Below are 15,473 nucleotides of genomic sequence, written 5' to 3'. Positions count from 1 at the left end.
AGCTGTAGCAGCAGGAACTCTGCAGAGTCATGACCTGTTAATCCTCCTGGCTCGGAGGAGGCACCTTTGGGTGCAGGAGGTCACAGGCGGGCCTCAGACCGCGGGAGCAATACGGGAAATCGTTCCCCATCTCCTTGGATGTGCTCTTCTGTTCGCAGCGTCATTTGACGTGGGTGTTAAGATAAAGCTATAAGTAATGGACTGTGTCAGAGCTAAAAGCTGAGTAAAACTGAACCGAGTGTAAAGCTGCTGGACACGCAAGTGGCAGAAGTGAGCTCCCCTTCCAGCAGCAGCAGCGCAGGCGCACGCTGTTTCCCCTGGCAGTGAGGTTTTGGTTTATTTCGGACAAATGTTTCCACGTTTGCTGTGTTTTAGTACTAGCTGTTGCCAGTGCTCAGGAAAGATGGTGTTATTTTTTTATTTACTTTTTGATTTCAGTTCTTGCACAGTTCTAAGGTCTGCGAAGCTCTTGATTTTTCTGTAGCGATCACGCTTGGTTGCAGTGCTTTTGTGCGAGCATACTGTGCTGGAATTGCTAACAGCTCGAGTGTGAAAGCATATAGACACCGGCTGTTTTTTCTTTATGCGCAGATTATTTCCATCTTACAAATGTAACTTTTAAACTAACATTGGTGTAACATTTAGTGTGTTTTTTCTTGTAATATACCACATGGTTTTCATCATCTGAAATAGAAGTGACCTTCAGCCTAGTTGAGTAAATTAAGGAAATATTTTCCTTTTAAATAAATGAAATGACAGATTCTTAAGTTACTGCAGCACATCCAGTGAAAAATATAGAGTTTATATTATTTGTTTTCCATATTTTTTTTTCTGTTTACTTATTGTGGTCACTTCCCAGGCCCCTGAGATCTGTGGGGCTGTCAGGGGCACAGTTCGTCTGGGTTGGGTTTTGGACAAGACGATTCTTATTTTAGCTGATAACTTTGATTCATTGCACATGAGCTATGTGTTAATTCTGTAAATTCAGTTAAATTATTTGTCTCCTAATTGGGATTTGATGACTTGTTATTTTACAGGATCGTTTTTTGTAGTGATGTTTCTGATTAAAACCCGAAGGTATTTTTTTTTTTTAAGACCATGTTTTCAAATCATAATTTAGGGTTGGTTGATAGGAGTTTAACAAAACGTTTCGGTAAAACCAATCCCACCAAATCAGGATACATTTGTGGGAGAACTGGCAAGGGCAGACCATCGGAGGGATTGGTGCAGCCCCTTCAGAAAGCTCGACACGCTGCCTTTTGGGAAGCCCTGAGCCAGGAGCCAGTTGGTTGCCCTGGACTCAGCCCTGAGCCATCTGCTCCCGTTTGTTTCCCGGCGGCTGCTCTGAGGCGGTGTCGCTCGTCTCCCCGTGCCTCCTCTTGTCAATGCAAATGTTACTACAGGCACATAAAAGCAGTTGTGCTGCTTCCCACTCCTTGTAGCACTGCTGAGTTGGCACACTTCTAAAATGGTGGATGGGAATCTGGTTTAGCTTTTATGTTGTTTGTTAACTGAGCTTAACTCCAGGGCTTCTGCCTGCCTTCAGCGGTACGGGCAATGAGCCTCTGCTAGCAACCAGGTGGGCACAGGGATTGCTGCAGCTCGGGGCCCTGCGTACAGGTAGCAGGAGTCAGAGCCAAGCCTGTTCTGCTTTTTAGTGCTCCTGGGTTTCTCTGAGCTAGAGAAAGGAAGGAGGGGAGGCAGCAATGTCCTCTGTGAACTGAACACGTGCCATGGAATTGTATCAAAGGGCAGTGTTGTAAGGTCCCAGGAAACCTGGTAGAAACATCGTTTGTTTCATCTCTTTTTCCCTCAAAAGTTTTTGGGTAAAAATATTTTTTTTTTTTTTTTAAAAAAAAAGGGGATTATGGAAAAGTGAGTTCATATTTTAAAAATTCTATCAGACTATATATTCAAATGGTAAAATAGACTTACTGATACTGTCTAATGCTTCAGAACATCTTCAGAAATTCAAAACCGAAGTAAAAAATTCAAAATTCATACCTAAAGCAAGTTTTAAAAAAAATCCTACTGGAATGTATTGGTAATTATGCTGGACAAACTATGATGTATTGTATTATACCTTTATTGTTGTTCTACATTAATTGTGCCATAATGAATAGACCTTAAAGATACTGTTTTAATTTCAGGCTGATTTGTGATTAAACAAAATTTGTTCCATATCCAGTATGACGTAGGATCTCTTTCTGTAATGTTTAGTCATTCATTCGTCTTTGCCAGCCAACAATATTGATATTTCTTAAGTTATTTTCAACCTTTATCTCTTTTTTCCAGTCCCTCTTTTCAAACAATCTCTACAGAGTAGAAGAAAAAAGCAAGTGTACCTTGGCTTGCAGAGCAAATGTTTGTTGATCTATTTACTGTATTTTTTGCCAAGAAGCAAAGAAAAGGAACTTTCCTAAATATATGTAACAATACATGACACTTCTGTTTTTTGATGAATTAAAAAATTGATGCAGAAGTTTGCTTTTGATAAATAAATTGCTTTAAACATTTTGATTTTGTCCCTATACTTTTTTCCTCAAGTGCTTCTGAACATTTTATCTGTCTGATGTAGTCATGGAATTATAATACTGAAATCTCAGATTACATTCACACCAAGACAAATACTACTCAGAGTAATTAGTTATATTATTTTGGAAGCAATGCCACTTTTGGTATGCTGCAGGACTGATTCATAGATGCTGTTACTCTAAAAGCATGCAAGAAGGTGACTGGCTCCTTCTGCTTTCTGAGTTGACATGAGTTGAGTCAAGGCAGGATGCAACCTACCAAGGAAATTACAAGCTTTCTTTTTTCGAGGCATAAAGACCGTTTTGAACTTGCAGAAGATGATAGTAATTAATTTCATTACCACACAGATGTAACTTAGAGCCTTTCTGCTTAAAAATAAAAAATAAGCAGTACAGATTTTTCTCCTTTTTTACTGTAATGGTCTGACAACTGGAATTCCTCTTCATTAGGGAAAATTGAGTTCATGACTTGTTCCCTGAGACAAATGGATGCTTTTATGGACACGAAATACAGTCTGATGCTTAAAAAATAATGTTAGTTTTCTCTTTGTTTGCATGAAACTTCAAATTTGGCTAGCATTGACAGACTAAATTGAAGCTTTGGAGTTCCTTGTTCAAATTTTTGCTTCTCAAATAATGTATAAGCTTTCAGTACTGGAAGATGTAAGTTTTTAAAAGAACGTTTTTGGGGATCTTTTTTTTTCCCTAATGTTAGTGGGTTAGTATTCTGTAAAAACTGGGAAGGAGTTTACTTTTTAGACACCTGTAGATTCTGGTAGTGGGTAACTTGTTTTTTTTTTTTTTTTTTTTTAATGGATGTTATCTACTGAAAAGTGCATTTTGCACATGTAGAGCTCTTGTTTATCTGTGGAATTTGTACTATTTGCTGTGATGTGCATGAACTCTGTTATGATTAATTTAAAAATGAGCCTTTTGCATTTGTTTTTGACAGAAGGGGACAAAGAGATTGTAGAAGACTTCACTGGACGAGAGACTAAAGAAAACCAGCAAAATGCCGAAACCAGTAAGTAGCTCTTTTCTTACTCCCTAAAACATAATGGGATTTTCAGTTTTCAGAGTAGTTATCTTAAAACAGCTCTAGTTACTTTGAATCTGCCCTTATTAGGTTTCATAAGATCTGGTAAGGTACAGTCAGAGTTCTTGAGCTTTTTTTCCACACGTTGGTATTAAACTACCTGAAATCTTGGTGTTAGAAGCTGTGTGCAGCACGGCTGTATGTGTGCAGCTGGAGAGGGGGCAGAGCTCAAGCTGCAGAGAACTGAGGGCCCGTTTGGCTGGCAGGAGGAACAACTTTTCAGGAATTGCAGACTCTGGGATGAGGTGTCATGCAGTGGGTGATGGAGGCCTGACTCAACATCTGTTAGAATCAGTGAAAGAAGGATCTGCTGCAGGATTTGTCAGGGAAAGGCAGAACATGTGAAGTGTTGGTGATAGCAACAGGACCGTTAGGTGGTATTTTTACTGTGATTGGGGGTATAATTTGGAAGGTAAGTGTAAAAGAAGGACACAAGCAATATTTGTGATCTCCTATTCGTCTCATTTCAGCTAAAATAAGGGCTCATCCACTTTCTGTAGAGGAAAAAAGAGACCTCAGGTTTTTGTTTCCATCCTGGTTCTGGAATTCTTTAAGGATATAACTATTCAGCAGCTTGATCTTTTGGTGGTGGTGGAATATTGGATGCTTGCATTTTTGTCTGCCATGTGTTAAACAATTTTTGGTTGTCTCTTCCACTTACATTGAGCGAGCAAAGTATGCAGAAAGGGAACTGAATTGTCAGAGGAGATTATTTCTATTCTTCTTAATTGGTTTATGTAACAGCCTGCAGGCTTCCTTTGTTTACTGATGTTTCATTGAGATCAGGACCAGGACAAAATGTTGTCTACTGCTGAGCATAAGTCTGTGTGCACATATATATTTGTGGATGTATAAATTTTTTTCTATTAATTAGAAATTACAGTAGTTGGTATTGCACCCCAGTGCTTGGAATCAGTACAGCTGAATGAGTGATGTGAGCACGGGACTCTCCAGAGGCTGCAAATTCTGCTTGGAGCTTCAGAGCTCCTGGCAGCCTGGCCACAGCATTTTGTTTCTGTCATTTTTCTTCCCCCACGTGTGACCCTCCCCCAGGTGATTTGGGACAATATTTTAGCACTTCATGAAATTAGAATGAGTAGTCTGTAGCCAATTACTCATTTGTAGAATGAGTAATTATTTTAAAGCCATTCCCCCTTGTGCCATCACTATACCTCCTGACAGAGTCCCTGGAAGGCTGCTGTAAGGTCTCCCCGGAGCCTTCTCCAGGTTGAACAACCCCAACTCCCTCAGCCTGTCTTCACAGGAGAGGTGCTCCAGCCTTGTGGCCCTCCTCTGGGACTTGCTCCAACAGATCCCTGCCCTTCTTGTGCTGGGGGCCCCAGAGCTGAACGCAGGGCTCCAGGTGGGGTCTCAGGAGAGCAGAGCAGGAGGGAAGAATCCCAGAATCCCCTCCCTCACCCTGCTGGCCTTGCTGCTTTTGATGCAGCCCAGGATAAGGTTCACTCATGTCGAACTTCTCATTGGCCAGGTCCTTTTCCTCAGGGCTGCTCTCAAGCCATTTTTCTCCTGGCCTGTATTTGTGCTTGGGGTTGCCCTAGCCCAGATGCAGGACCTTGCAATTGATCAGTAGGAAAAACTAACACCTTAGTCTGTGTGAGGTTATCTCTAAATTCTGGGATCAAAATCATGAAACTTAGGCAGGCAGTGCTCCCACTGTTTCAGGGACCTGAGACAATCACAGAAAATGTAGTTTTAGGATGGTTCAGAGTGAAGGATTCTCCTTAGAGTTGAGATTGCAGAAGTGTTAAAAGGGCTCACAGTCCACCCTAGGAATGGAAACTAGCTACTGGATCTTAGGAAGCAAGCTGGAGTCATGCCAACAGTGAGAGAATATATATCCATGCTTTTCTGAAGGGCTTTATATGAGTTTTATGTGTTGGGTTTTTTCCTACTGACAATGTGAGATCTTAGAAGAAAACCAAGTGAAAGGAGCCATGAAGCGAAATTAAATTGATTACTGCTCAGGAAAAATGTCAAAGGGATCTTTTTCCTGTAAACTTCAGGTTGTTGTGGTTATCAGTTGTAATCTGTGTATGCAGTAGTAGTGCACGTGCCACAGATTAAGTGATTTTACCTGTAAAACTCAAACCTCAGGTTTTGTTATGGTGGCTTCTTAAATGATAAACTGCTTTGAAGCTTTTCCTTTTATTTTACCCTTTTATTTTTTTTTTACCCTCCTCTGGGGACTCTTAACAACCTAGTCCTAGGTTTTGGTCAATAAATCTGCCACTGTTCTTTGAAGACCCTTGCTTGGGTTCTGCCAGGGCTCCATAGCACTGGGCCATGGAAGGTTTCTCGCTCTGGATGTTGATTACAGCTCTTACCAGTCTTTTAAAGAAAATGTAGCCCAGAAACTACTTTGTGCTTAAACTCCTTGTTCTTCATCTTTGACAGCTGTGCAATAAAACTGTCACTGTTCTGTAGCTTTATTTTTAGATGTCTTTTAACCTGAAAACTAATGAAGGAATTGTGAATAAGCTGTTGTATAGAACTGGGAAAAACCTGTTAACATAATTGGGGAGAATTTGGCTGGTGTTATTTTGTAGATCTCTTCCCTGTGTTACTTTGACATGGTCAGATATTTCCTTTTTCCCAGGTCCTGCTGTAATGATAGTTGTCAGAAAATTCGAAATCCGATATTTGTGTAAATAAGGGAATTGTGCATACAACTAAACACTCTGCAGCTTGGAATGGATTTTGTTTTGCTGTTGTATGTAACAAATAATGAAGCTAAAGATGAGTTTAAATTAAATCACTAAACACTTAATCACAGGAAAATCAATGGAATAGGTTTTTTTTTGCTTTCATGTTGAAAGTTTATGCAATATACCAATCAAAACTAAGTAAATGAGGACCAGTAAAGCATCTTAGCATAGCTGAATTTTAAAGCAATTTTTTCAGTTTTCCTGGAAGTTAAGCGTCTGTCTGAAATAAGGTTTGTGCCACTGTGAATGATCTTAGTTGTGGTAGTAAAAGGTCCTTGTTCTTCTGTGAGTGTTTGGGATTTTCTCTGAGGCTACTGGGTTAAATAGCATGCGTGAGAAAGGGTGCTTTGAAAAGGGTTAAAATGATTTTAATGCATTGTCCTGAGATATAAAGGTAATAAGTGTCTGGAAAAATAGCTACTATTAAACATTTTCTTGTTCTATTGCTTCAGCAGAAAAATCTATTTACTTTGTATTTGGAACAAAGTAGCCCTCCGTTCTTTTCCTGCAGCTCCTCTACGTTCAAAATAAAATAATATTGAGACTTTCATGTTTGCAGTTCTGTCTGTCAGAGTGAAATTAAGTTGCAATTAATTTTTGTTCTGGTCTTTATGTAAAAAAAAAAAAAAAAAATAAATAAAAAATGCTGACTTCTGCTGTTTAATTAGGTCTTCGTTGCTGTAATCAAAATTGGAGCTGCTACTAGCTAGGGCTATTTGCAACGTGCCTGGTTCTCTGCTTAGAGAAGAATAGGGTATTTGTTGAATCTTAACTTATTTTTGGTAGTTTCTTCCTAAAAGAACAGATACAAAATGTTTCTTAGCTGTGTGCCATTCTCCCAGATCTTCACCAAAAATAGAAACCTGGGGACTAAAATTAGGCATCATTAGTTGCATAACTGTTAATCATTTCATAGGCTAAGAAGATTAGGTGTAATTGACTGAAATTTTACTTGCATTTATAGGGTGTAAGAGGAGTTAAAATTCCCAGCTGTTTTGCTGATAGTTTGCAGCATTTCTCTGCAAGACTGCAAGGCACGAAAGAGAAAGCATTATACTATGGAGTAACAGGACTAAATGTCAACGTTGCTAAGCCTAAAAGCAATCCTTTTTTTGGACTACTTTGGCATTTTGTGGTGTTGTGTATCCAGAGCTGTCAGATTGTGGAATTATTTGGGTGTTTAAAATTCAAATTAATATTTACAAGATGAAGGTAATTTCAGTGAAGTGGTGGTGTTGAGATGCTGTGTATCATAAATCCAATTTTTTATCAGAATGTTATTGTTTTGCGGGGCGATGTTTGAGCTTTGCAGTGTAGTGTTTGAGTTACGGCTTCAATAAATGATCTATCGCTGCAGCATAAATAGACAAATGAAGTCAGTTTGGAGAACTTTTTTTTTTTGTCTTTCAGTATTATCAAAATCTGTGGGCTGTTTTTCTGTAGCCTCTTCCGTTCCTAATGCTGTTTAATCCTCAGCGTTTTACCTTATCTTGTTCTTTGATTGTTCTCTTGCATCTCTTCATGTGTCTGCTCTGAGGTTGATGTGCGGAGTGTGCTGTGTGTGCTTGTGTCATGCAGAAAGCCGTGGGACCAACATGCTGCTCTTCCACTAACACAAATAATGTAACGTAAAGAGAGTATAATAATTAGCTGTTTACTGTGAAAACCCCTTTTTTGCTACATGCAGTTTGATTACAGATAAGAATTAGGCTGGTTTCTCTGGCTTTTGCACATGACCGACTCATACTGTATTCATTAAAACAGACCAAAACCACAGAAAACCTTTTCCGTATAATTTTAAATGTTCTTACTAAACATTGCTGCCTACTCAGTTCCGGGCTTCTTGATGAAAGCTCAAGTGCCAACCCCCTGCCATGGGCAGGGACACCTCCCACCAGCCCAGGTTGCCCAAAGCCCCATCCAGCCTGGCTTGAGCACCTCCAGGGATGGGGCATCCACAGCTTCTCTGGGCAGCCTGTGCCAGGGCCTCACCACCCTCTGAGTCAAAATTTTCCTCCTTTTATCTAATTTAAGCCTACTTGCTTTTAGTTTAATGCCATTCCCCCTTGTGCTATCCCTACACCCTCTGACAAAGAGTCCCTCCCAGCTTTCCTGTAGCCCCCTTTAGGTACTTTCAGGCCGCTGTGAGGTCTCCCCGGAGCCTTTTATTCTCCAGGCTGGACAACCCCAACTCCCTCAGCCAGTCTTCATAGGAGAGCTGCTCCAGCCCCTTGATCATCCTCATGGCCCTGCTCCTCTGCACTCATTCTATTACTTCCATGTCCCCTGTGCTCATTCTAATACTTCCATGCATTATTCTTCAAATAATTGACCTGTACATGTTACATACACAGTCTTCCCTTCTGTTGTTCCCTTATGCTGTAAAGCAAGTGGGGTAAAATACAGAATAACTCAGTCAACTAATTCTGATGCCAAGGTGAGAATCCCTGTCAGAATGCAATGCTTCAATGCATTTGAAACTTAAATAAATAAATAAAAAGATATTTATTTAAGCTGGCAAAGCAGTTTTATGAGAATAAAGGAAAATCATACTTGTAGATTTTTTTTTTCCAAAAGTCTGACCATTCTTTTTCTGGTGAAAGGTTTCTGTCCCTGGCCACTTGATTACGTTGTTACCTGTGGGCGAGTGAGCCAACCTATTTTCTTTAGAAGCTGTGAGATAAGTCTTGGTATTGTAACTAGAGGTTTAGTGCTCCAAGGTAGAGCTTTGCAAGAGAAATGTCCAGCAAATGTTACAGTATGCTAATCTGCACTGTGGTTTTTTATACCTTCCTGCAGCGTCTTAGTTCATAGAAGTAGCCAGTTGAAGGAAACTTACTGCCAAATGCTTTTTTCTTCTTAGGCATCTTAAAAAGACTTAAAATAACTCTTTAACTTTACTTTTTTATCTTCTCTGGTATTACTTTTTAAGTACAGTCTGTGCTTGTCTAGGTGCTTGATTTATCATAGAATGCCTTGATCGCAGAATCACAGAATCACTGAGGTTGGAAAAGCCCTCCAAGATCACCTGGTCGAACCATCCCCTGCCACCAGTGTCACCCACTAACCCATGTCCCCAAGCACCACGTCCAACCTTTCCCTGAACACCCCCAGGGACGGTGACTCCACCACCTCCCTGGGCAACCCGTCCCAGTGCCTGACTGCTCTTTCTGAGAAGAAATGTCTCCTCATTGCCAACCTGAACCTCCCCTGGCGCAGCTTGAGGCCATTCCCTCTGGTCCTATCACTGGTTACCTGTGAGAAGAGGCTGACCCCCAGCTCCCCACACCTCCCTTCCAGGCAGTTGCAGAGAGCAATGAGGTCTCCCTTATATTTATGTAATTTAATGTAGAATTACATCAAGGCAATACGTTCAGGGTGAAATTCTGCCAGAAAAAGGCAAACCCTAATGGCATTTGTATGTTGCCTATGGGTTGTGGGATTTTTATTTTTTTTAAATGCCCCCCTTCCCAGCACAAGAGTACAAGAACTGTGCTAACTTCACTGGGTGGAGATCAGTGTAGTCATACACCTGAAGTGGGAGCTGAGCAGATGCCCTGTATGCAGGTGTCCTGAGACTTGCTGCAGCTCTTGCCCTGAGCCTGTGCACAGCAGAACTGGATGTGTGAATCAACTGAGGAGCTGAAATCATCACCCAAGTCCTGTCAAATGTTCTGTAGGAGTTCCTGAAGTGTAGAAGAAGTGTAATCCTGGTGAGAGCAAGAGTGAAACGGCATAGCAAGAGCCCTGTGGTACGAGGAGTGGTGGTTCTCCAACATGTGCCTTCACACACTTCTCACCATTGTGAAAGGTCCACCCTGTTTGCATGTTGGTGTGATGAAGTTGGCACCATGCAGTTGTGTTCAGACTAGTGCCTGTCTTCATAATTTGTGGATGTTGTGCTTGCTCAGCTTGCTGTTGACCACAACCCCCAGATCCCTTCCTGTGGGGCTGCTCTCCAACATCTCATCCCCTAGTCTGTACACATAATCAGAGTTACCCCTTCTCAGGTGCAGAACCCAGCCCTTGCTCTTGGTAAAATTCACACTGGTGGTGATTGCCCAGCTCTCTGATTTGTCCAGATCCCTCTGCAAGGCCTCCCCACTCTCAACGGAGTCAGCAGCTCCACCCAGTTTGGTATCATCTGTGAACTTGCTCCAAAAAAACGACTCCAAGTCCTTCACCTAAATCATTTATGAAAAAAAGACAGCCCTAAAATGGACATCCCAGGGGAACCCCACTAGTGAGAGGTTGCCAGCCTGATGTAACCCCATTGCCAGAACCCTCTGGGCCCGACCCATCAGCCAGCTGTTCGCCCATCTTCGTGTGCTTTGATCTAACTGGGTTCTGGGCATCTTGTCCAGAAGGATGCTGTGAGAGACAGGATTGAAAGCTTTACTGAAATGCAGAAAGATTACACTGACTGGCTTCCTTTGCTCAACTAACTGGGTGATTTTGTCATAGAAGGAAATGAAGTCTGTTAGACATGGCCTTCCCCTTGTGAGCCCATGTTGGCTCTGACCAATGTCCTTTAGGTGTTTTTTGGTAACTCCCAGAATAATTCTCTGCATAATTTTACGAGGCAATGAAGTGATGCTGACACACCTGTAATTGCCAGGATCTTCTTTCTTGTCCTTCTTGAGAACTGTGACCACATTTGACAGCTTCTAGTGAATTGAGACCAGTCCAGGTTCCCAAGGCTGCTGAAAAAATAATTGAGAGAGGTTCTGTGATGACATCGGTCAGATCCCTGAGTACTGCAGGGTCTTCTGGGTTCAGTCTCAGGCTTTGCCAGCATAACCTTGGTGTCTTCCATGGACAGAAATAACTGAAGCCTTGAAACAATGTTACAGAAACGCAGGAAGTTCCCTCTGAATATGAGGAAAAACCTCTTTGTTGTGACAGGGTGAGGGAGCCCTGGCACAGGCTGCCCAGAGAGGCTGTGGGGTCTCCTCCTTGGGGATCCCCAAAAGCCGCCTGGGCAGCCTGCTCTGGGTGTCCCTGCTTGGGCAGGAGGGGCACCAGATGGACCCAGAGGGCCCTTCCCAACTCAGCCATTCATTATAAGGTTGTACAAGCTCAATATTTGTACACCGAAATTGAAGTTGGTGTAAGCATATCCAGGAGGAAGACGATATTCTTCTTCAAATCAAGAGTGTGATTGCCTTTGTAGGCCTCTTCATAACACTCTTACAGCACTCTGCTCCTCTTTTTTTTTTTTTTCAGCTAGTATATCCAGAAGGAAACAGAATCTACAGTTTGTGTTCATTTTGCCTCTATATTTTGTTTCTCTATTATTTTACTATTTATTTTGAATATTTTAGCTTCTGAGGGGTACAGACTTTCAGGTAGTAAACCCTCCGTTTCTGTAAAATACCACTTGTTACAAGGATATTTATTTAAGAAGTCTTTGCTGCAACTTTAAAAAGTCTGCTGCAATTAGCTCACCCTTCTGTGCTTTCTAGATCTGTGGCACTTTGTGTTTTGGCATTGCTGCTGTTATGTAAGAGTGCTTTGGCGTTTAATAAAGTTACGTTTTAGCCTTATCCTTTATAACTTGTTTGTAGCTGCTCTAAAGCAGGAGGCTTCCTTTTTTAAAAGTTGAAGCGTTTTTTAAAAGAAAGCAGCTTTATCTTGAAACGGAGGAGCAGAATATGCAGAAACCACCTCGTTTCCCTCTTCTTGACACGCACACCCTCTATTTTTTTTCCAATAAAAGTTTACTATCTTTTCCTCCGAAGCCTTCAACTCTTGTTCTTTATCAGGACTTGCATGCAGAAGTTTTGCCAACCCCCTGCTATCTTCCTTGTTTGCAGGTCTATAACCTAGAGGTCCTCTGCCTCCCGCTACTCTTGTCTGGCGTATCCAGCTCATGCCCAGAGTTGTTTACCCTGACACGAAAGAAAGGGGTGAACAAGCTTAAACTGCTACGCAGGGACAAACTTCTCTTGGGTTTTCTTTTTCACACTTTACGTGTCTTCTGTGCTCTGTCTTATTGAGACTCTTCCAGGCTCACTTCTCAAAGTATTCCACCTGGTGGCAAAATTAGGGAAACAGCTAATGGAAATGATTTACACAGGCATGGGTCAAGTAGTGTGAGAACCTGTAATACAAGCCCTAATTTATTCCTGCTCCGTTTTTTACAGTAGAGAGAGAAATTAAACTATGTGTGTTCCTTAAATAAGTTTTGTGCTTCTGGTTTTGCATTTATAGCAAAACAAATTTGGCCTCTAATGCTTTATAATTCACTACAGACAAATAAAACATGCTAGTCTAACAGTAGGACAGAGGGCCATTCTAGCAGCGAGAAGCCAGCGCTGTGTATTTAGTGCTTGGTTCTGCTTCATGAAAATCCCCACTCCTGCATGTACCAGTTGAGGAGAAATTGGAACAGACACTTTTTCCAAGGAAGGCAGGCTTCCAGATACACCCGGAGCATTTGAGTGCTTGCTTTGGAGCAGATAGAAACAGTGCCTGTCAGGAGGCATCTGGAAAATGGGTTTCCATTCCAGCAGGGGGAAGAAGCTCATTGGATGCCGGTGGTTTTTCCAGCCTCGTAGTGAAGCGATCAGATGGGATCAGTGTAAGGGGAGCAACCTCTATAGTTCTTCCTGCCAGTGATGTAAAAGCTGCTATTAGGCTGTCCCAACCACTGGTCCCAGACCCATTAAAAAAAGTTGAGCCTCTTAGTATTGGAAACGGTTGGGCAGGGGACTGCTTTGCTTTTTATATTGCATATTATACTAATATAAATGCTTTGAAATAATAACATGTCACTTAAACTTTATTTTGCACGTGTTTGGGAAGTTCATCAGAAGGTAGTGCCCCACAGATGAATGCCAGAGTGTTTTTTAGGTGTTTAGGAGTAGCGTCAGCCATCCCATTGAGTTGATTTTATTTGAATTTTATTCCATGGTTTGACCTTCCAACCCAACATTAAGTACTACGTCAAGTATGCTTGTATACAAAATTAACGTTAAGACTTTTTTTCGGATTGAAATTTTACATGTTTGTGTTCTGCACATGTACAAGACCATTGCAGTTGTTGAATTTACTTTCTGCAGATTGTTTTTTGCAAGGTAATTGCAGTATACAGAAGCGTTACGTTGGTACACTGTGATATATCTATTTTTTTGTTGTTGTTTTCTTTAGATCAACGTCCGAGTGACCACAATGGATGCTGAGTTGGAATTTGCCATCCAACCCAATACAACAGGCAAGCAGCTCTTTGATCAGGTAACTTACACCTGTCTGTGTTTATCCATCTGTACAAACACATCAGATAAAGCTGTTGTGGTTATTGAAGCATAGGTTGATAAAGCAGAAGTGCTCTCTTGTATAGATTTCCATCATTTTCTGTAACGATCTAAGCCAAACTGTCAATTAGTTTGAACTTTGTTGTTAATTCTAATGGAGTGCACTAAATTCAAAGACAGTTCTGCATACATAGATGAACAATGGGGCCTCAGCTGAATCTTGTGTGTAGCACTGCTTTAAATAATGGTATTTTGTGTTGCACTATGGTTACAGCTGCAATAAAAGTGTTAGTTACTTGTGTGAGAAACTCAAATAGCCTTCACTATTGTTTGAAAACAAATGTTACACAAAAATTAAGCAAAGCTAGAATCTTTTTTCTTCAGGAGTTGAATCTGTAGATGCTATTTCAGTTTTCAAATGTTTGAGAAGTAATGCTGGCCTATGATCCATTCTCTTTTTTTTTTTTTTAAACTTGAATTTCAGAGTGCAAAAGTGCAAGTGATGGCCTTTAATGTGCCTTAGGTTTACAGTCCCATCAGCACTGCATTCTCCCTTGATGGTGCTTTTATCTTAAACCAGCTAAGTGAATGATTTGTTTAGAAAGGTTGTTCTTGCATTCATTCTGCGTATTGCTAGCCATTAGAACCTTGAACTATTTATTTTTTTGATCCAGGTTGTGGAGTGTTCTAGATCATGTTGAGAATTGAAACTTGTCATTGTGTCATTTCTTTGTTCAGTGAGGAATTAAATTACTGTATGTTATCTAGGCAGAAGACGCATGCATTTAGTTAAAAATGCAGAAATATTTCAAGTTATTTTTCAAAAGCAGTGTGCATATATCAAATACCTGGTCTGGTAGGGCTGCCACTTCTGTCCACTCCACTGTAGATGCTGAGAGTACGTGGCACTAAGCATTTTTAGAGAAAGTGACATTTATTAAAGAGTTCTTTAATGGGTCAGTTAAATGTCTTAGTATGTAAGGTAGATAACTTCTGTGTTTGGTAACACTGAGCCTTTTTCTTTATATTAGTTTTATTTGCCATTTTTGTTAGGAACAAATCTGACCCGCTTCTATCCCCTGCTCCTTTAGCTAACGTTGTTAGCAGTCTACCTGCAGCGTCAGCTTGGGAGTAGACTTCGTGACTCTGCAAATCATCTTGAAGGAAGGGGGGCAGATGCATGGGCAGCTGTTCTGCTTTTTGTCTAACCCCACCATTAAATAAAAAGGGTGGTATTCTGTGGCACAGCAGCCTGAAAACTGTTGTCTCTTTTGCCAACCTTTGCTATCTGCCGCCCTGCAGCTCTGGGTGGGGTGGCCTTCTGCTGTGTAATGTCTGGTGCCCAGGTAATCAGCTTCATCCAAATTGGGGCTTCTGCAGACAGGGAACAAAGATACAGCTGGGAGTTCTTTTTTCTGTCCTGGCACGTTTCGTGTTCTCTGCAGTTTTGTTCCTTGACTCCCTGTGTGGCTTTTGACATCTCACAAGCTCTTACAGTCAACTTGTGGAAGTTGAAAATTTAAGTCAGCCAAAATCAACCAGCATGGTTTTGTGTTACAAGAGAAATATTTTCAGCGTGATCTTAAATCCGTACGTGATTTCCACAGAGTAACATCAAGAGCTTGAACTGTATTGCACACCCGACATAGCACTTCCATACAAAACCTACGCTATTTCTCTAGGAAGAACGATGCTATTTCTCCTTTTTCCTCCATTGTGAAACGTAGTAAAGTTCTTACTGCACAAACCAGTTTATTTTAGTGTCTCATGCTATTTCAGGAGGTGCTTTAACATATTTATCATTAGTTAGGATGGGCAAGACAAGTTCTCTTTTTCTCAACCAGTTTATCATCTCTGATTT

At 41.1% G+C, this 15,473-nt stretch overlaps 1 protein-coding gene across 1 annotated transcript in view; it reads left to right on the top strand.

Annotated features, from left to right (window-relative positions):
• RDX (radixin) overlaps positions 1-15,473 on the top strand; it is a 39,703-nt gene that overhangs the window by 4,471 nt on the left and 19,759 nt on the right. The window contains exons 2-3 of the mRNA XM_068670729.1: positions 3,487-3,558; positions 13,509-13,592. Coding sequence (XP_068526830.1) covers positions 3,547-3,558; positions 13,509-13,592 — 96 coding nt within the window. The 5' untranslated portion in view covers positions 3,487-3,546. The remainder of the gene's footprint in view (positions 1-3,486; positions 3,559-13,508; positions 13,593-15,473) is intronic.

This window comes from Anas acuta, chromosome 1 (genome assembly GCF_963932015.1).
Source record: "Anas acuta chromosome 1, bAnaAcu1.1, whole genome shotgun sequence".
Lineage (NCBI taxonomy): Eukaryota > Metazoa > Chordata > Aves > Anseriformes > Anatidae > Anas > Anas acuta.
Note: the sequence above shows the minus strand (reverse complement) of the source record. Positions and strands in the feature narration are given on the sequence as shown.